This window comes from Poromitra crassiceps, assembly GCF_964638095.1.
Source record: "Poromitra crassiceps genome assembly, chromosome: 12".
Classification (NCBI taxonomy): domain Eukaryota; kingdom Metazoa; phylum Chordata; class Actinopteri; order Beryciformes; family Melamphaidae; genus Poromitra; species Poromitra crassiceps.
The window spans coordinates 42,560,024-42,582,951 of record NC_139632.1 but is presented as its reverse complement, the minus strand read 5'-3'; the positions used below and the strand labels follow the sequence as shown (position 1 = coordinate 42,582,951).

The 22,928-nt window shown below is 45.7% G+C and overlaps 1 protein-coding gene and 1 pseudogene across 2 annotated transcripts in view; both read left to right on the top strand.

The window, feature by feature from the left end:
* Positions 1 to 9,574, top strand: part of gpc1a (glypican 1a) — a 55,475-nt gene extending 45,901 nt beyond the window's left edge. Inside the window, exons 8-10 of the mRNA XM_083647667.1 lie at positions 3,149 to 3,279; positions 4,401 to 4,576; positions 5,418 to 9,574. Coding sequence (XP_083503793.1) covers positions 3,149 to 3,279; positions 4,401 to 4,576; positions 5,418 to 5,611 — 501 coding nt within the window. The 3' untranslated portion in view covers positions 5,612 to 9,574. The remainder of the gene's footprint in view (positions 1 to 3,148; positions 3,280 to 4,400; positions 4,577 to 5,417) is intronic.
* A 3,624-nt stretch (positions 9,575 to 13,198) lies between these two features.
* The window catches only part of LOC310786236 (ephrin type-B receptor 1-like), a 104,488-nt pseudogene continuing 94,758 nt past the window's right edge, over positions 13,199 to 22,928 (top strand). The window contains exon 1 of the transcript in view: positions 13,199 to 13,295. The product of the transcript in view is annotated as an ephrin type-B receptor 1-like (transcript). The remainder of the gene's footprint in view (positions 13,296 to 22,928) is intronic.

Sequence of the window (22,928 nt, the reverse complement as noted above, 5' to 3'; positions counted from 1 at the left end):
CATCACATGGTGTCTCTCTCCTCAGGTTAAACACATCACATGGTGTCTCTCTCCTCAGGTTAAACACATCACATGGTGTCTCTCCTCAGGTTAAATACATCACATGGTGTGTCTCTCCTCAGGTTAAATACATCACATGGTGTCTCTCTCCTCAGGTTAAACACATCACATGGTGTGTCTCTCCTCAGGTTAAATACATCACATGGTGTGTCTCTCCTCAGGTTAAACACATCACATGGTGTCTCTCTCCTCAGGTTAAACACATCACATGGTGTGTCTCTCCTCAGGTTAAACACATCACATGGTGTGTCTCTCCTCAGGTTAAATACATCACATGGTGTCTCTCCTCAGGTTAAATACATCACATGGTGATAGAGAATAAAATCTATTCTTTCCGCTAAAATGTATATGTAGATGTATATCACAGCTTATCTAATACCAAATGAATTGAGCCTTGAGTCCAGGAAGATTTACCATAAAAGTATATTTAATAGCTTACATTCTCTGCAATACATGTATATTGACAGAGGGCTGAACCTCAATGTACACAATTCTGATATGTCATACAGAGTCAATTGTTCAGCCATATGGCCGACAGTGTAACATAGATTTATAGGCAGAGGAGGAAAAGGCAGAGAGGGGGGGGGGGGTGTGCCGTGCAGGCTCCTGTCTGTATCAATTGTTATGGTACACGATGCACTGGACAAGGTCTCAGCAAGCAAAAGGAGAAGTCCTCTCTATGGGGCTGGGGGAGAAGTCAGTGTGCTATGGGTCAGAGCAGTCATGTCATAATGTGTATGCAATTATAGCTTATAGCTTATTGATTAGAAAATATTGATTAGGAAATGGCATGGAACTTATATTTTTCTCCAACACATGGTGTCTCTCTCCTCAGGTTAAATACATCACATGGTGTCTCTCTCCTCAGGTTAAATACATCACATGGTGTCTCTCTCCTCAGGTTAAACACATCACATGGTGTCTCTCTCCTCAGGTTAAATACATCACATGGTGTCTCTCTCCTCAGGTTAAATACATCACATGGTGTCTCTCCTCAGGTTAAATACATCACATGGTGTCTCTCTCCTCAGGTTAAATACATCACATGGTGTCTCTCTCCTCAGGTTAAATACATCACATGGTGTCTCTCTCCTCAGGTTAAACACATCACATGGTGTCTCTCTCCTCAGGTTAAATACATCACATGGTGTCTCTCTCCTCAGGTTAAATACATCACATGGTGTGTCTCTCCTCAGGTTAAATACATCACATGGTGTCTCTCTCCTCAGGTTAAATACATCACATGGTGTCTCTCCTCAGGTTAAATACATCACATGGTGTCTCTCTCCTCAGGTTAAATACATCACATGGTGTCTCTCTCCTCAGGTTAAATACATCACATGGTGTCTCTCTCCTCAGGTTAAACACATCACATGGTGTCTCTCTCCTCAGGTTAAATACATCACATGGTGTCTCTCCTCAGGTTAAATACATCACATGGTGTCTCTCTCCTCAGGTTAAACACATCACATGGTGTCTCTCCTCAGGTTAAATACATCACATGGTGTCTCTCCTCAGGTTAAATACATCACATGGTGTCTCTCTCCTCAGGTTAAACACATCACATGGTGTCTCTCTCCTCAGGTTAAATACATCACATGGTGTCTCTCTCCTCAGGTTAAACACATCACATGGTGTCTCTCCTCAGGTTAAACACATCACATGGTGTCTCTCCTCAGGTTAAATACATCACATGGTGTCTCTCTCCTCAGGTTAAATACATCACATGGTGTCTCTCTCCTCAGGTTAAACACATCACATGGTGTCTCTCTCCTCAGGTTAAACACATCACATGGTGTGTCTCTCCTCAGGTTAAATACATCACATGGTGTCTCTCTCCTCAGGTTAAACACATCACATGGTGTCTCTCTCCTCAGGTTAAACACATCACATGGTGTCTCTCTCCTCAGGTTAAATACATCACATGGTGTCTCTCTCCTCAGGTTAAACACATCACATGGTGTCTCTCTCCTCAGGTTAAATACATCACATGGTGTCTCTCTCCTCAGGTTAAATACATCACATGGTGTCTCTCCTCAGGTTAAATACATCACATGGTGTCTCTCTCCTCAGGTTAAATACATCACATGGTGTCTCTCCTCAGGTTAAACACATCACATGGTGTCTCTCTCCTCAGGTTAAACACATCACATGGTGTCTCTCTCCTCAGGTTAAATACATCACATGGTGTCTCTCTCCTCAGGTTAAATACATCACATGGTGTCTCTCTCCTCAGGTTAAATACATCACATGGTGTCTCTCTCCTCAGGTTAAACACATCACATGGTGTGTCTCTCCTCAGGTTAAACACATCACATGGTGTGTCTCTCCTCAGGTTAAATACATCACATGGTGTCTCTCTCCTCAGGTTAAATACATCACATGGTGTCTCTCTCCTCAGGTTAAATACATCACATGGTGTCTCTCTCCTCAGGTTAAATACATCACATGGTGTCTCTCTCCTCAGGTTAAATACATCACATGGTGTCTCTCTCCTCAGGTTAAATACATCACATGGTGTCTCTCTCCTCAGGTTAAACACATCACATGGTGTCTCTCCTCAGGTTAAATACATCACATGGTGTGTCTCTCCTCAGGTTAAATACATCACATGGTGTCTCTCTCCTCAGGTTAAACACATCACATGGTGTCTCTCTCCTCAGGTTAAATACATCACATGGTGTGTCTCTCCTCAGGTTAAATACATCACATGGTGTCTCTCTCCTCAGGTTAAACACATCACATGGTGTGTCTCTCCTCAGGTTAAATACATCACATGGTGTCTCTCTCCTCAGGTTAAACACATCACATGGTGTCTCTCTCCTCAGGTTAAACACATCACATGGTGTCTCTCTCCTCAGGTTAAATACATCACATGGTGTGTCTCTCCTCAGGTTAAATACATCACATGGTGTCTCTCTCCTCAGGTTAAACACATCACATGGTGTCTCTCCTCAGGTTAAATACATCACATGGTGTCTCTCCTCAGGTTAAATACATCACATGGTGTCTCTCTCCTCAGGTTAAATACATCACATGGTGTCTCTCTCCTCAGGTTAAATACATCACATGGTGTCTCTCTCCTCAGGTCTCAGATCTGTCCAGTAAGCTGAGGGACATGCGGCTGTACTGGATCCAGCTGCCCGCGGCGCTCTGCATCAAGCTGGCAGCAGGGGGCACCAGCCAGGACAAATGCTGGAATGGCATCAGCAAATCCAGGTAGGGAAGAAGCCACACCCACGCCAGCCAACTGCTGGAAACAAACAGCTGCTACAACGCTATCGCTATAGGAGGGAAAGTGAATGCTTAGGGATGCTACTAGCCTACTAGTAACCTACTAGCTACTAACCTCTCAGGGGGTCAAATGGTTCAAAGTGTTCCTGCAGCAATCTGCCACACATTATGTCCCCACAAGCAACCCTTTAAATGCCTAGCCACACCCCTGTTTGTGTCTGTGTGTGTGTGTGTGTGTGTGTGTGTGTGTGGGTGTGTGTGTGTGTGTGTGTGTGTGTGATGTGAGAGTCAAAAGGCATGAAATATTGAAATATGGATGGATGAAGGAAATCTAAATGTGTGCATGTGTGTGTGCCTGCATGTGCGACAGTGATGAACCGTTTGAAACTCGATGGCGCCATCTAGTGGACTTCCTGAGAGCTCACAAATGTCACAACGGAAATGACATCTCAAGTAAATCCTTGAAGTGGAAATTGGAATACACGGTCATTTAAAATGTTCATGAACATAAATCAAATCCTAGTATGCAGCAGTGTGTGTGTGTGTGCGTGTGTGTGTGTGTGTGTGAAAGATGTGAGCATATGTGTAATGCTGAAATATTGAAATGTAACTGTTCCCATAATAAACCAGGCCTGTGCGTTTGCAGATATGTCTGTGTGCATGTGTATGTATAAGCGCGCACATGTGCGTGTGTGTATACAGTACGTGTGTGCTATATCGCTATACATTTACTGTCTATCTGCTGTCTAGCTGCTGCTTCTAATTTACAAAATCGTGCAGTGCTCTGCAAATCTGCTGTTCAGTTGACTGTTTATTGAACTGTATTTCAAAGTTGAAAACCGTGTCTGATGGTGCCATGCAATTTAGAGACTGGTTGGTTGTTGAGTTCAAGGTCCATGCCAGGAAAATGTATTGTCAGCAACCAGTAGCAGACATTGAACAAAGTTGTTTTAACCAAATGTCTAAAAAGTGACCGTTTGCCTTACTCATATCAAAGTATTTGAATTTGCCTGTTTTTTTCCAACCTAACCTAACCTTGACCTTGAAGTAATCTAACCATGGTGCCACCAATCCCTCCCCCTTCTGTCTCTCTCTCCCCCAATCAGGTACCTTCCAGAGGTGATGGGTGACGGCCTGGCGAATCAGATCAACAACCCAGAGGTGGAGCTTGACATCACCAAGCCAGACATGACCATCCGCCAACAGATCATGCAGCTGAAAATCATGAGCAACAAGCTGAGAAACGCACTGGACGGCAACGATGTGGACTTCCAGGATGCAAGTGGGTCACTGCTTAGGGCCAACTTCATGTCAAATGTGTCTTGGAATGTTAACATGTTACATTATGAGATACCTTACGAGCTCTTGATAGTCTTTCACTTTCACAAACACTGCAGTCTCACACATGTGTGTACACATACAAAAGTGCATGTATTTGGGCGTCCGGGTAGGGCAGCGGTAGATTCCCTCCCCTACCAATACGAGGGTCGCAGGTTCGAGCCCCCGGGTTACCTCCTGCTTGGTCGGGCGTCCATACAGGCACAATTGGTGCAGGGGGTACGGTGGCTCAGTGGTAGAGCTGTCGCCTCACAGTTAGAAGGTCCTGAGTTCGATTCTCGCCTGGGACACTGTGAGCGCTGTGGTTGTGTCCCCCCACATATCTTCAGTGCCTACTGCCCAGGTGGGTTATCTCGTCATAAGGGCCTTTCTCTCTGTGTGGAGTTTGCATGTTCTCCCCGTGCTCCCCCAGGGGGTTCCTCCGTATATAACCCCCCCACTAAAAACATGCAGAAGATCAGATCGTCATCGTCATCCGACCAGTGACGACAACATCCGAAGTCGGTCCCCGGGCGCTGTACGAGAAAGCGACCACTGCTCCTGACCTGCCCCTCGGAGGAAAGGACATGCCTGGATGGGTTAAATGCAGAGGACACTTTTCACCGGCCACCGTCAGCATGAGTGTGTTGTGGCCGCATGCATGTATTGTGGTGTTCGTGTGACAATAAAAGACGGACTTGTCCGTTACGAGAGTTTTTTTTTTAATTGGCCGTGTTTGCGGGTGGGAAGCCAGATTATAAGGTATGTGATTTCCCCCTCTCTCTCTCTCTAATTGCCTCCCTAAGGTGAGGACATCAGCGGTTCCGGGAGCGGGATGTGTGTGGGGGGCCAGTGTCCTCGGAGCAGGCCGGGGCTGTACGCATACCCGCCGGACAACAACCGAGTCCGGGCCGCGACCGCCGCCCAAACCCGCCTCTGCTGCCCCCTGCTGTTGCTGCCGTGGGCCACGCTACTGCTACTGCTGCTGCTCCAGCGATGATGCACAGCCCCGCCTCCAATCAGACTTGCGCGGTCTGGAGGAGCGCTGAACCACGGGAAGGACAACGGGGATCGGGGAGGGAACGGTGGGAAGGTAACTTTGCCAAAAAAAGAAAAAGAAAAAACAAAACAAGGAAAAAAGACATTGATGAAAATGAACGGACCATATTTTCTTTTAATGGAGAGGAGCCAAAATGGACACGGAGGATATTCTTAATTTTGTTTTTGCTTGGTTTTCATTTGTCGCTGTTTTTGGGTGGGATTCAGTACGTTGAGCTGGTCTTTGGTTTCTGTGGATTCTTGCGATGAGGATGCTTGGAAGAAGAAGACAAGGAAGATGATAATGGCTAAAGGTGGTGATGATGATGAAGATCAAGGTGACGATGATGATGATAATTCATTGACGTTCTATCGGGTCCGTTCAGCCACAGTGTCCACTGCTCGGCAGGTGGCCGTGGCATTGCCTGCCTGCTGTATGAGAGGTGCGTTCAACAAGGCATGTTGTTTGTGAAACTAGAGCCAACGTTGTCTAACTTACCAAACATCTAAGCTGTAAATGTTTGGGTGTATGAGATCAAAGATTGGCTAATAGAGTCCCATGAACAAGGTGGGAATTACATGGAGGCCTCCGTTGCCCCTCCCTCTGGCCGTCATGCCCTAAGATCCCTAAGGCCACCTTGGCAGTGCCCTGCTCCCAGCCTGCTACTGTCAGTTGCTTTAAAAGCGTCAGTGGTCTCAGTTTAATGTAACCTGCCCTATGCAAAGGATGTGTGATTGGCTCATTTTAACACACATTTCAGAAAAATCACTCTTCATGATGTCAATAGAGCAATTTCCTTTGTGCCCTAAAGCATATTGTGATGCCGAAGGCCAGATGGCCTTGCCCCTAAAATGATGAAATTCCCATCTTAGCCATAAATATATGATTCTATATTGGCAATCAATCCCCCATAATTTGCGATGTAGTCCAGATGTTTGCCGTTCGATGGACAGTATGTTGGCAATCGAGACACGGGTTATATTGCATATTAAGAAACAGTGATGATCACTTTTTTTTTTGAACAAGTCATCAACATTGTAATTGGAATACAAAACACTTACAAACAAGCACAGACTAGCAGCTTGCAAAAGTCATATCATTTTTCCTGCAATGAAAACAGAAACCACTGTGACTCGTGGCCAGTTACAGCTAGGGGCAGGGGTGGGCATTGCCCACTCAGACATGAGTCTTGCCCTCCCCAATCGAAAGTCAGGAAAATATCGCAACAAGCATAGGTGGAGAAAGATTATATCCATTTCATTTGCAGATCCTGCGCCCCGTACAACACAAGACTACAGGAAATACCTTTTATTGCATTAGAACACACTCATATGTTGCACTGGAAACAATTGTTGTATTTAAAATGTGTCTGAATAATCCCGTAAGGGATGGGCTGCGTGCAGCCAGACACGAAAATAAAATATTCATTCATTCATTCATTCAAATATTCATTCACTCACCCACACACAGGATCTCAGAGGGGGGTCACCCATGGTGCTAACATTTCAACATTGTGAAGCAATGTAATTAACATGCAGAACAGCACTATTAGTCGACACATAACCTTGCAGATACAGTACCACATCTACCCCAGAGCATGCTGGGAAGTCCGCCCACAATATGTTTCTTTTTCACCCCCAGCCAATGGGAAAATTCAGTATGTTGCAGCCAGAGATTTCAGGCAGATTTCTGGACTTTTCTCTGTCTGGCTGCATGTTCTCTGCTGCTTGACAACTGCTGTGTTAGCTACAGACTGCTACTACAGGAAAAACAAGATTTCTTCTTCTATCCTGTTTACAACAGTCACCACTTGCTCACAGGTACCGCCTTGTGGTGAGAATCGTGTACTGCATTCTCACACACCAAAGTACTTATCTCAACTGTCAACTGATCCAACTGACTAGATAGTGAATGCTTTCCACAAAATCATGAACAATGAAGAAAAGCAGAAGGAATAAAGTTCCACTTTTACCAAATAAAACCAAAATAGATGTTCTGTGACAAGTTATATCATCCTGAAAACCCAAATAGTTGAAACTAGTAAAAGTATCAAAGTATCTGTCAGTGCAATAAGGTAAATAAAATAAGTTGTTGGTCCCCCATAGTAAACATAAACATTATAATGAATGACATCTTCCCATATCTGTCAACCTGTCACAAGTAGGTGGCTGACTCCTACTGGAACAATTTGGTGTACCCATTACACTTAACTCAACACCCTGCTTCAAATCGTTCTTTATAAATTAGAATATAATGCAACTTTATCCCCATCCCCGAACCGACAACCTCTGGCAACCTACCGCCAAAGTTGCCCCCTACCAGCCCACCCTATAATGTAGCAGGCTAAAATCGGCCCTGCTGCAACTCCCCCAGACTCAATGTAAAAATACTGTGTTTTTGGTTGGAATAATATTCACAACATATCATGACACAGTAATGCTAGAATGGACTCCCTTGTTGAACGCACGCCTGTGAAACTCACTGACTGATAAGGACTTTGAGCAGCTGAGACAACGGATTTGGTGAATGATGTACAGTCAAACCAAAGCACTTCTTATACGTTGGTGTTCTTGCAAAAACCTTATATCTCCCTTTTCTTCTCTTTTTTTTTTTACTGAACAGCAGACATATTAAACATGGAACATTTCTGATGACCCTGTGACCAAAGCCAGGTTTGAAAATGCATTACAAAATGTAAAAAAGATGCATGGGCAAATTGATCTCTTTTTTTTTGTATTCTTGAGAAGTTGAGACTTTTTGTAGATGCAAGGTTTTTGCAGGATATTGACAACATATACATTTACCTGGTAATATAATATCATGTACTTGTTATGCCTCTATTTCAGTCTACAATTCTACTGGGACACATGGGACCCCTGACTCACTCAAATAGCAGGACTCTCTCTCTCTCTCTCTCTCTCTCACACACACACACACACACACTGGGACCACATACTCCGTTGACATCAAGCTGATTTTGTCCATCGGTGTATTTAATCATACATGTCATGTATTAAACAGTTTCTCCAATCGTATCAATGGATTTTGCCATGGACAGTTTGGTTTGATTATTAATAACAGGCTACATCAGCCCTTTAGTTTCTGCTCAATACAAGGTATCCTGATGCAGCTTCTCAGCTGCGTATACAGGCATCTATCCATTAGCCTAGCAACAGCTGTCTGTGCCTGGTACTGTCTGTGCCTGGTACTCCTCTCTGGCCAAACAGGGCTAGATCAGGACTCACTCACTAGTCTACTTTTCACCGCAGATGCAAACAGGACTAGGCATTCATTGGGTGCCATATTCACATACACATGACACGCTCCAAATAAGAGATGAATATGCTCTTATTGCCAAGAGAGAGGACTTGCCAGCTGTGTTACACTTATAAATCAACATGGAGCTATTTTTGTAACATTTCTCTGGCACAGAAAAGCCTCATTTAGTCGTGCCGAGGGGGAAACGGTGTGTGTAGGGATGACAATACTGCACCAGTCAGGGGCTTTGAACTTTATGAATGATTTATCTTCCTGATGCTGATGTTTAAACAGACACGCACACACACACACACACGCACACACACACACACACACGCCTGCACGCACACACACACACACACACACACACACACACGCACACACACACACACACACACACACGCACACGCACACACACACGCACACACACGCGCGCGCACACACACACACACACACACGCCTGCACGCAGAGTTGGCGAGATGTTTAGCGCCTTCTATTTTGGATCCATAGGAATGTATTGTAGCTCCAGTCTACGGGACTCACATCTATACTTGCTCAGCATCCGATCCGTGACGACGAGCGGACCCGACCTGAACGACTGTCTGTACTGAACTTTTTCTACATTGTGTCTTTCCTAATATGTGTCTTGTTGTCCCGTGATATAATGGTCATAATTATACTGGCAATGGATGAAAAAGACTGAATTTGAGCCTCTTTTGTGAACAGAATTGTACATCTTCTTTTCACCTGAGTTTGACCAGCAGGATGTAGCGCGGCAGTGGGAGGATCACGCTATTCCCCCACAGAGCTTCTTAAGCGGGGAGCGGAAACCCGGCAGCGTCTGAAATCGACGCCTCCAATGGGAGAGCAGCTGTAGAGCAGGGGAGGGCTTATGCCAGCAGCTTGTTTCCGTGCAGCCAGACTCCAGACGGAAGGGAGGGGAGGCTGGCCAGCAAGACTAGTCTGACCAAGCCGGAAGTAGAAGGGTAAAATAATTTGAATTACAGGTAGATATTCTTACTATATGGTATAAGTTAGACCGTGGTTGCCAACCTTAGGGTCACGACCCTAAGTTGGGTCGCCTGTAATTCATATAGGGTCACCTGAAATTGGGGGGGGGGGGGGGGGGGGGTGTGTGATTACACCACACACAATTTAATACTACTGAAGATGATTAGGGTCACTTGCGATTTTTTTTTTTTTTTTTTTTTAAATAAGAGTTTCAAGTGATAATCTCTAAGATTTCAGTTTTGTTCTCTTGCGTGACACCTGTGGCGATAAGTGATAATTGCAACTGAGATCCAAACAGTGTTGCGTTATGTGACACACTACTAATGTCACATAATGTCACAATATACTGCAAAGGCTTCCATCAATGAACATTGTGAGTGAATTACTTTTATTTGATTATTTAGCTGAAAATCTTTGAGATTATAACTTTAAATCAGAAGTCTGAGAATAAAGTCAGAATTCCGAGTTACCATCAGAATTTTGAGGAAAAAAGTCAGAGTTAAGTCAGAATTCTCACGTTAAAGTCAGAATTCTGTAGGGGGGGGAAAGCATAGTATGTGACATCACTGACAGTGTCACTGATGATATTATTGATTTATTTTGTGGCGACAAAGTAGGGTCACAAACCAAAAAAGGTTGGGAACCCCTGACATAGAATGAGAGATGTAGCCTCTATATGATTAAAGTGAGTATGCCAGTTGGAACTGGTGGGTTTGCAGGCAGAATGTAATGTAATACGTGCATTTACTGTAAGTACTGTAGCTACTTAACTACAATTTACAGGTTCTTGTACTTTACTTGAGTGTTTCCATGTAATGCTACTCCATACTTTTACTCCTTTTCAGATGGAAATATTGTAATTTTTACTCCACTAGCTTTAAACAGCTTTGCAGATTTAGATGCATACAAATGCACTGTAAATCAGAAACCAGACAGAAAGGACTCAGGTGTTCATACCAGAGTATCTGTTTATCTGCTGCTCTCTCTCTCCTCTCCTCTGTTTCTGGGTCAAACTATTCCCCCTCTCTTTCTTTTGACAGTTTGTATTATGACACCTCCTCCCTCTTCCTCTCCTCCCCTACTCTCTATTCCTCACTGCAGGTCCCCACACTCAGCCATTGCCCTGTCATCATTCACACCGTTGTTTTTGGCATTTCAAAATGCTTGTAAAATATGCTCTAACTCTGTGCTCAAATTCTCTCTGCACACTCACTCAACTGACTTGATCTCTCTCACACACAACACAGTCTGTTGTCTGATCTCACACACACACACACACACACACACACACACACACACACACACACACACACACACATGCAAAAGAAAAGTTGGGCTATTACCCGCTGACCTACCAAATCAGCGGGGATGTTTACATTTACTTCCGGTTACCCCTGGTTCCGGTTTCCTCCGCACAAACTGACGTGTTGAAGACAAAAACAGACAAAGAAGACAAAAATGGTTTGTTCGTGTTGTGTTGTTGGGTGTCCAGTGACCATAAAGAGCGGGTCAAGATTTGGATTATTCTAAATTCCCTCTGCAAAGGGCAAACATGAGCAAAGAGAACTCTGGATTCGGCGGCACAGGCTTTACTACAGCTACAACATCCGGGTTCCGAGCTGTATCCGAGCGGCGTCAGTACCCTCTGTCTGTAACGTAACGTTAACGAGTCTGCAAAAAAAACAGTGAGTTTGACAGTTGTAAACAAACGTTATTAGCTAGCTAACACTACATAAAACAAACACAGAAGAAAGGCTAGATACGTCGGACAAGCATGTTTACCAACCGTTTGAACATTTAAATTGAAAGTAGTCGGCCGAAAACAACGAGAGTTTGACAGCATTTATTTGACAACACGCAAATTTAAACCTGGCGCCTTCCCAAAGTGGTACCCGGAAGTGTTGTTTACATGGTGACGTCACGGTGATTTTGGTCAGCTGAATGCAGTGCCGCGGGAAGTAGGGGTGCTGCAGGTGCTGCAGCACCCCCTAGATTAAAAAAAAAAAAAAAAAAAAATCACGCACATGTTGTGTTGAACCAACCAACAACCAATACGAATTGTTTAATCTGGCAATAAAGAAATGTGAACTTGACATGCTATTTTAATAGCCTACTCAAAATGCACCTCCCACTATACAGCAAAGAGAGGAGTCAATGTTTCTTGATATATGCCATTCAGATCAGAATAATTAGTCTAGTCATTAAGTTTGCTGATAATATTTCTATCATGTTAAGTCTGTGTCATGTTAACTGGTGTATTCAGAGCAAATAGGGAGATATAGAGCATTATCATCATGCTATATATCTCCCTCTTTGCTCTGAATGAGTGAGAAAAGGAGAAAATACTGAATAATTACATCACAACAGTATCCTAATGTTAATTTAAAATGAGATATTCCTCTAAATATGGCAAAAAAATGTAAAAAAAAAACGTCCAAACCCCCTGCTTAAAATGACTTCCAGCGGCCCTGGCTGAATGCATTGTAATTTGTAACATATCCAGATTCTATGATAAATGCCTAAAAAAGCTAACCATTGACCAGTAGTTAGCCGTCTAAGGCTAGTTCACAACATCTGGCTTGTTAAATTATCTCTGGTGATTTACCGTCTCCCTTCACCAGTTAGAACGTAGGCCTACTGCTGTAGTACGTTTTTGCCACTGCGTGTCGCTGTCCCCTCATAGTCGCCATGCGGGGCGGAGGGAGACCTGACCACTGGGCATTCACTGTAATTTGGGTCAGTCAGGTGGAGGTGGAAAGGAATGGGTGATTGGTTTACGATCCGCCATACTCTCTCCTGATTGGCTGAAAAAATGTGTGAAAGAGTTGAGATGAGAGGATGAGAGGAGACAACAGTGTTTGCGTCTCCCTCCCTCCCTCCCTCCCTCTCTCTCTGTGCTCGCTCTCTCCCTCTCCCTCTCTCTCTCGCTCTGTTCTCTCTCTCTCTCTCTCTCTCTCTCTCTCTCTCTCTCTCTCTCTCTCTCTCTCTCTCTCTCTCTCTCTCTCTCTCTCTCTCCTCTCTCTCTCTCCCCTCTCTCTCTCTCTCTCTCTCTCTCTCTCTCTCTCTCTCCCCCTCTGTGCTCTCTCTCTCTGTGTCATGATATCCCACACCAGTGTCTCCGCCTAACTGTAGTATGCTTCAGTCCTCACTGAGTGTGTCGGCCAGACCCGGTGCAGGGAGGGATTGTGTTCTTCCAGAGGATTGAGATGTGACTTTGAACCAGTGGAATACTACATCGTGTTCCTGTGGGGACTTCTCCCCTTTTTCTTAGCCGGATAATGAGAGAGAAGGAGCGGGGAGTCATCTTGGCCATGCCGACCACCACTTGGGTTGCGGTGCTTCTGTCTGTGATTACTACGCTGTATGCAGTGGAAGGTAGGTGGGCAAAGGCGGCGGGGGGGTGGGGGGGGTATACTATTTTTCAATGTGCAGCTGCGGGGGTAGAGTCGGGTAGGCTACTACTCATCTGTTGGCCTGATTGGAATGAATGTGTGCGAGGCTATACAGAAAGTATAAGTGTCAGCCCATACAGGAGAACGGATGATACAATAATGCTGTCTTATGAGAATGTGCTGTCAACTAAATAAGGCTGCTTAATGGGGAGAGACAAAAATCTTACAGACTTATTAGTGTGTCTGTCAATAGTTTCTATTTCCCTGTAATGCTATGATATTGCTGTGACATGACATGCCTCTAAAAGGTAGGCTATTAAATGATTAGCCTAGGCTAGGCTATATCTTTTCTCTCGTAAATGGTGAGCTGGGTTTATTATAAGGCTTTATTCTAAGGGTAGAGGACTGTACTGGAATGCCACTGTGTGCCTTATGGGAGGTCAGCGACTGCGAGTCATATACACCTCAGCCTATACATATGAAAAGTATAGAGGAAGACCAAGTGGGGTTTATGCTTTCTAGCGCACTCTTTAGCATAGCCCCCTTCTCTCTCCTGTATGTTTAGCATAGCCCCCTTCTCTCTCCTGTATGTTTAGCATAGCCCCCTTCTCTCTCCTGTATGTTTAGCATAGCCCCCTTCTCTCTCCTGTATGCGCACTGGTTGCATGGTTTCTGTTTGATTTTGAGCCAAGACAGTAGCTAGGACAGACCATACAGACCCCATCATTAGAAATGGCTGATGCTCATCATCAGGGCTTGGTCTGTTTCCAGTGAGGTTCTCATTCAAGTCACCCACTCAAACATGACTTTGTTTCTTTTGGATTCACATTTGTGACATGAAATGCTTCCAAACATCCAATTAATGTTCTTTTTTTTAATGTAGGGGCAATTACATTTGAACAGAAAAGGCTATCAAAGCATGACAACAATATAATTTTTATGTTTGTTTTCTTGTTTTTTTGTTGTTGTTTTTCCTCCTGCAGTGTATTTAAGTGTGTCGGTGGGTTTATAGTGAACTTATCGTACTTCACGATATGTTTTATTTCTCCTGAGGTTTCACTATAATCTTGTATCATCTGAGGGACTGACAGTTCTGCTGTGATGTGAAACTGACCACAGGGTTGCTGGGCTTCTCCAGTTGTAGCTCTATTAACAACATGCAGGTCACCAGCGGTGACTCACCGCTCACCTAAGGAGCTCCAAGTGAATCATACTTATAGCTTCACAGGTGCTCAGTCACTCCATGTGGCTGCTGCTGCCTCAACCACTGCTGCTCCTGCTGCTTCTCCTCAAGCACCCTGACTGACGTACTGTACAAGGTGTCCTTTATAGTCTGTATGATATGCCATGGGAGAAATAAAAACACTGGCCCGTAAAGGTGTTGTGGTCGGTGGTGGGAGGGCATGAACGCTTGCCTTCACACTGGAGACCGGGGGTTTGAGTCCCAGCATGTTCAACATTCTACATTTCAACCATAAGTCACATTTATCATTTTTCTTATTTGACCCTAACCCAAACCATAACCATAACCAAGTTGCTTTAGGTGCCTAAACACAACGGTTAGGCCTATGTCTCGTAAAGGTGGCGCCCTGGGATGAGAACATGTTGGCTCAACCTGCTGCTCCTCCTCAAGCATTGCCCTATGCTGCACCTCCTGCCACCTCCTCACCACTCCCCCACCCATCCCCTATCACTCCCCCTGATGCACCTCCTCACCACTCCTCCACCCATCCCCTATCACTCCCCCTGATGCACCTTCTCCCCACCTCCTCCCCACTCCCCCACCCATCCCCTATCACTCCACCTGATGCACCTCCTCACCACTCCCCCACCCATCCCCTATCACTCCCCCTGATGCACCTTCTCCCACCTCCTCACCACTCCCCCACCCATCCCCTATCACTCCCCCTGATGCACCTTCTCCCACCTCCTCACCACTCCCCCACCCATCCCCTATCACTCCCCCTGATGCACCTCCTCACCACTCCCCCACCCATCCCCTATCACTCCACCTGATGCACCTCCTCACCACTCCACCACCCATCCCCTATCACTCCCCCTGATGCACCTCCTCACCACTCCACCACCCATCCCCTATCACTCCCCCTGATGCACCTCCTCACCACTCCCCCACCCATCCCCTATCACTCCCCCTGATGCACCTCCTCACCACTCCCCCACCCATCCCCTATCACTCCCCCTGATGCACCTCCTCACCACTCCCCCACCCATCCCCTATCACTCCCCCTGATGCACCTCCTCACCACTCCCCCACCCATCCCCTATCACTCCCCCTGATGCACCTCCTCACCACTCCCCCACCCATCCCCTATCACTCCCCCTGATGCACCTCCTCACCACTCCACCACCCATCCCCTATCACTCCACCTGATGCACCTCCTCACCACTCCACCACCCATCCCCTATCACTCCCCCTGATGCACCTCCTCACCACTCCACCACCCATCCCCTATCACTCCACCTGATGCACCTCCTCACCACTCCACCACCCATCCCCTATCACTCCCCCTGATGCACCTTCTCCCACCTCCTCACCACTCCCCCATCCATCCCCTATCACTCCCCCTGATGCACCTCCTGCCGGCCCTTATGGGAGCGCTAGATTAGCCTGCTGCCGTGTTTCAGTGGTGCGCATAATGACTGGCTCCACAGTGAGTCACACACTCATTATGGGTTAGAGATGTAAACGTGTTGAGGGGCAGGGCTGTTTTTGATTGACTGGGATGCTGTGTGTGTGTGTGTGTGTGTGTGTGTGTGTGTGTGTGTGTGTGTGTGTGCGTGTGTGCGTGTGTGCGTGTGTGCGCGTGTGCGCGTGTGCGTGTGTGTGTGTGTGTGTGTGTGTGAGAGAGAGAGAGAGAGAGAGATAAGTGTGGTGTGTTGTTTTGTGGTCATGGTGGCCTTTTCATGGTAAGTAGCTACCTAATGAACTGGCCTATAAGCTGTTTCATGATCTGAGTCCCACACTGTAAAATAGACCCATGCCGACACTGCTGACAGTCACTGCTGACAGTCACTGCTGACAGTCACTGCTAACAGTCACTGCTGACAGTCACTGCTGACACTACGGTCAGTCAGTGCTGACACTACAGTCAGTCAGTGTTATTCTCTCTACCTTCACTCTCTGACTCTGCCAGAGGTGTGGACTCCAGTCACATGACTTGGACTCCAGTCACATGACTTGGACTCAAGTCACATGACTTGGACTCCAGTCACATGACTTGGACTCAAGTCACATGACTTGGACTCCAGTCACATGACTTGGACTCCAGTCACATGACTTGGACTCCAGTCACATGACTTGGACTCAAGTCACAAATTTGATGACTTCAGACTTGACTTGACAAAAGAAAAAGAAAAGACAAGACGTGCAACTCGACTTGGACTTTATGACTTGTGACTTCACTTGGACTTGAGCCTTTTGACTTGATACCTTCCTCTAAAGTTTAGATTAGTTTAGACTATTTCAATCTTTGGCTTTAGAGTCTAAAACCCAAAGATTGAAAAGTATGTTATTTAAACAGTGTGCCATGAATCAATTAATTCCCGTTCATTTCCTGAATCAAGTAATCTTAATGCTATTCATTCCCAGCAATGTCAATGTCAGCACTACTTTAAGTTCAGTCGCACTTGTTTTAACAAACTTATTTTGACAGATAAATACACATTTTAAAACACATCCATGATTTGTGTACATTTTATATTACTCTGTTGGCATTACATTTGGTGAAGAGCGCATTATGACTTGTTTAGGACTCAAAACTCAAAGTTTAGGACTTGGGACTTGACTTGGGGCTTGCCTGTCTTGACTTGGGGCTTGAGTGCAAAGACTTGAAACTTAGGCCTATTCTGAATTGCAAAACAATGAGTGCGTTTACATGCACACAATAATCAAATAACTGACAATAATCAGGTAATCGAGCTAGGGCCAACATGTCCACATTTGACGTGGAATGGGATATGAATTGGACAATTGGACAAAATCAATTACAGTAGCAATAAGTTGCGTGTTATCATTTTGGTTGGAGCTGTTGGCTAACAACATTGCCTGGAAAAAGCTTGGATTGTATGGTGAACTTTAAGCTCCAATGCAGCACCAAAGTCGAGCATTTCACCCTCGTATTTGAAATCCGAATGCAAACCCTGAGCCAGCATCTATAGGTGCTACATATCCTGCTCACATGACCTGTGAGGGCTGGAAGTCATGTGATCCAGAAGACCAGTCAGCAGCAGGCGCCTCTGTCACTCAGATTGCTGATTTGTGTCCGTTTTGGCCGTCAGGGTCGAGGAGTCAAGTCAAGTCAAGTCAAGTTTATTTGTATAGCCCTAATTCACAAGCATGTCCCAGAGGGCTTCACAGAGAATATGTCTAGCTAATTCTAGCTGACACAACAGTAGCAAATTACAGAATAAAGATAACACATTGAACAATTGATAGAGAAATATAGAAAATATAGAAATATAGGAGAGAGCAGAGGAGAGAGCAGGAGAAGGGAGTTGTTGTTGTTGGAGAGTAAAGGAGGTGGGGAAGGAGCAGGGGAAGGGGGAAAGAGGAGAGAGCAGGAGAGGGGAGGGAGTGCGAGTGGATGTGGGGGAGAAGAGAGCAGGGAGAGGGAGGAGGTGGGGAGAGAATGGGAAATGTGGGGGAGGAGAGAACGGAGAAGGAGAGGTGGGGAAGGTAGCAGGGGAAGGGGGAAAGAGGAGAGAGCAGGAGAGGGGAGGAGAGCAGGGGGAATGTGAGAGAGTGATGGGGTGGGGAGGGAATGGGAAATGTTGGAGGAGGTGGGGAAGGAGCAGGGGAAGGGGGAGAGCAGGAGAGGGGAGGGGGGAGGGAGAGCGAGGGGATGTGGGGGAGAAGAGAGCAGGGAGAGGGAGGAGGTGGGGAGAGAATGGCAAATGTGGGGGAGGAGAGAACGGAGAAGGAGAGGTGGGGAAGGTAGCAGGGGAAGGGGGAAAGAGGAGAGAGCAGGAGAGGGGAGGAGAGCAGGGGGAATGTGAGAGAGTGATGGGGTGGGGAGGGAATGGGAAATGTTGGAGGAGGTGGGGAAGGAGCAGGGGAAGGGGGAGAGCAGGAGGGGGGAGGGAGAGCGAGGGGATGTGGGGGAGAAGAGAGCAGGGAGAGGGAGGAGGTGGGGAGAGAATGGGAAATGTGGGGGAGGAGAGAACGGAGAAGGAGAGGTGGGGAAAGTAGCAGGGGAAGGGGGAAAGAAAGAGAATGGGTGCCATGCTTTAAAATGGAATGGATGCCATGCTTTAGAAAAGTGGAGGGGTCGGGAACGGGAGGAGGTGGGGAGGGAGAGCAGGGGGAGTATGAGAGACTATATGGAGAGATCAGGGAAAGGAGGGCTAGCTGACACAACAGTAACAAATTACAGTAGTAATGAATTAATTAATTTAAACAGGAGTTAAGCTCTTTTGACTTTTTCATGAAAGTGCTGATAGTTGGACTTGACTTTTAGAAATCCTGAATTTGTGCACCACTGATTTGACCTTTCAAAGAGGCATGGCTACGTAGAACAACATGCACTGTAGCTACACGTCTTCTGTCCCTACACACACCGTTGTTCGAATGCTAAAGGTTAAATCTCCTTGTTTTGTGCTGATATTGACATGACAGGCTGTGGTCCGTGTTTGTGTGTGTGTGTGTGTGTGTGAGTGTGCGTGTGTGCGTGTGTGTGTGTGTGTGTGTGTGTGTGCGTGTGTGTGTGTGTGTGTGTGTGTGTGCGTGTGTGTGTGTGTGTGTGTGTGCGTGCGTGCGTGCGTGTGTGTGCGTGTGTGTGCGTGTGTGAGTGTGTGTGTGTGTGTGTGTGTGTGTGTGTGTGTGTGGGTGGGTGGGCCTGCGCGCGTGCGATGGTGTGTGCATGTAACAAATGATGAACAAACAATCTCCTCAGGGAAACCATGACACTTATTGCAGTGATATGCAGATGACACATTACACCGTCCCCCCTCCCCCCAACACACACACACACACACACACACACACACACACACACATGCACACACACACACACACACACACACACACACACACACACACACTGTATGATACATCATACGCCATGCTCTGTCAGCTCATGTTTTAAAGATGTGGTTTCTATATGCACATGGTGGCAGGTTATCAATGTGACAGACGGATAGTTGAACTGGGAGAAAGCAGGATCGGAAAAAGATGCTTCCTATCGGTCCTGAGGCATTCGAATCGTCTATTTCTCCCCAGGGCCTCCCCTCACTATTAAATATATGAAGTCACGTTTCAGAATATATTTGTTTTTCTTCATTCAGTAAGGTAAAGGTACCCTAAACTTGTCTTTTTGCTGAGGGACTGAGGCTTATGGGTTTTGTTTTGATGCTGTTTTTTCCCATGGTGCAATGGGCCTCATCAGTCAGCCTGACATTACACACTTCACTTCTCTATAAAGCCAAAGTCACGCCCACTTCTGGTTTTGGCAATACGCATCAAGAGATTTCATACGCCATTTATTTTCCCATAGACATTTTGTAGAATGCTTATAAAAATAGTTTTACTTGGTCAAACCAAGTGATTCAGCTATATTTAGAATCAGGGGAGACTATAGAACATTTCACTCAGACAAAAAAAAAAAAACATTGAAAAAAGTTTTGATTTAAATCGTTTTTTTTTTTTAAATGTTCTGGTCCCGAGTGAAATGTTGTTAATTGGTTGTAGCATTGTGGATAACGAAAAAACTTGTCAGCAAGACATCGCATGTATTGGGTTATAATCAGCAGGCAGACAGCACAACTGACTGGAAACGCGCATAATTTCACATTTTGTTTTGCAGATTTTCTGAAAATTTCGGTTCAAATTTGCAAAATACACTTGGGTGGAAACCCAACTAATGCCTATTGTCTGAAAGGGTAACAACGGGGAATGTCCATACCTGCTTCAACAGAGTCATAGATAGATAGAGGCTAGATAGAGGTGCCATCTACAGGGCAAACCATTGGATTTGCCATGGGAAAGCTGAAGCTCCCACATCTACACCAGCTGACCTCTGAAAGATAGATACGGTATCTCTCTAACGTCTGATGGTGCTGTCTTGCAGGATATTTGAAGGTGATGTATACAAACTGCTCATTCAATAATATCTGAAACCAACTATAGCCACAGACAAACCGGCAACAGCCAGTCCTGATCCAAACAGGCCCGTAGCCAGGGTTTGAGAAATACCGAGGTCATTTTAGCAGGGCGTGGGGGGCCCAAGGGGGGCTGTGCCCCCCCGGATAGAAAATTTTGTCCATTTTAAAGTAAAATGCTTCAATCTGGTGCACTTTGAGAGCAAAATGAAGAGGCTAGATCTATAAAGAACTACATACATCATGTTAGATTAATATCCTCTTTACTGTGCTGTTGCCTTAAAATGATACAAAAAATAAATGTCTCCCCATATGATATAATTTATATTCTGCATACAGGTCACATGGCAGAATACTGCTCAATTAAATACAATGGCCTATCTACACAAACATCACTTACAGGGGAGTTACTTACCCATTCACTTCAATAGAACTGTCCCCAAAGTCTAGCCCCAATCTAGCCTCAATGCAAAATCTGAATGTTGTGAGTTATCTCTCTTCCTTCTATAGCACACAGAGAGGAAGCAAAGTGTTGCATTTCCGATCAACTGTCGCATTAAAACATCAATGACAGATTAATAGATCTGGGGACCGGGACTATTTAAAAAAAAAAAAAAAAAAAAAAATTGGTGTGGAAAATACCGAGGTCATGACCTCGGTGTCCCCAATGGTAGCTACGGGCCTGCAAACCACTTTCATGAAAAGGCATTTGACCTCCAGTCATGACTTCTCCTCCATGGCTGCCTTCGCCATCACGTTGACTAAAGCCTTAAATTGATTTTCACTGCAGAGGGAAACAGACGGCTTCACCGACCCAACCTCCTCAGGTTATTTGCATAACAAAGCAGACTAAATAGATTCTGTTTGCCTGATATGAAATCATAATTGATCTGATTTAGAGTGCAGAGCGCTGGTGGGCATAACAGGAAAGAACGAATCTTTTGTTTTCACCTCAAATCCCCCCTGTCCCCTTTCTCCTGCGTCCATCCATTCTCCTGTCAGCTCAGCTCATTTGCAGCTCAGAGTCACATCAATAAGGCAGTGTGTGCTCCTCCACTCCTTCTATCTTCTCCATTCATTTGCTTTTCCAACATGCAAGCTTGGGCGATAGCATCAATCAGCCTTTGTGTTGCAGGCGAAAGCAAAATCCTCTCTTTCGGTCCGTCGTTCCGGTAGACCACACCAAGATCCTGTTTATTATCTGCACCATTGGTCCTCTTAATGAACTTCTCTACCTACAGTACCACTGGGCATAGTAGACATGTAGAAATGTGCATGACAGATTGTAAAATGCAAACTTGGCACAGAGGCATGACAGATTGCTCCAGATTGAAAGCATGTCTCACGTCTATATTTCGGCGTTTCCAGCCACATCATCCTGCACTCCCACATCACATCCTCCACTCTCTCGAGAGGTTCAGATAAACCACCTTTATGTTGTTGGTCTGGCTATTTATTTAATGCAGGTGAACCAACTCTCTCAGACAAGCAGCCACCTATACTGTAAACAACCAGCCGTACAGCAAATCGATTGCCTATAGTTAATTAGCAATCGCACCCCCCCCCCCTATTCTATTCTATTCTATTCTATTCTATTCTATACTGCACTACTCTGGGGAGCTCCTCTGGGCTTTAGACCTTTATAGCTCAGCATATGATTGAACATAATGGCCCATTATTTATTTGCTGGTTTGTAGTGGCCCTCTGTCAGCCTGTTGGGGGGTCCTGCTGTGGGCATATGGCCCCACAGAGAGCCAGGCTGCTGGGTATATGAAGGCCTGTGTCACTCCTGGAGAGCCAGGCTGCTGGGTATATGAAGGCCTGTGTCACTCCTGGAGAGAAGGAAAGAATGGGTGAGACAACACCCATCGCTGATTTCCCCTAACCTTGAAAAGGTGCTGGGCCAAGCTGCCTGAAACACTTTCGTCAGCGTTGAGTTCAGTGGAGCACTTCCGTTTCAAACCTAAATGTCGATAAGAGATCTCAATACCCATCAAGCCAAAAATGACCCAGAATTTATTTGATAAATAAAAAAAAATACAGTACACCACAAGCATACAGTATAAAATTAATAATTATTTCCGTTGTGGTCCTGGGTTCCCACCCGCAGACACAGCCAATCGTGCCTGTATGGACGCCCGACCAAGCCGGAGGTAACACGGGGCTGCGAACCTGCGACCCTCGTGTTGGTAGGCAGGGAATCTGACGTTCGTTTTCTTTCTCAGTTGTAAAACACTGCACACTGCTGTGTGGTATCACGTATTCCTCAGTTCCTAACCTTTATCAGCTCACGCTACACTGACCATGCAAGGCCCACTTGCTCTTCTGTAGCAGTTTCCCCCCCCCGCTTCACACTCGTCCAATCACATCCACACCTGCCTTTGTCCAATCACATCCACACCTGCCTCTGTCCAATCACATCCACACCTGCCTCTGTCCAATCACATCCACACCTGCCTTTGTCCAATCGCATCCACACCTGCCTTTGTCCAATCACATC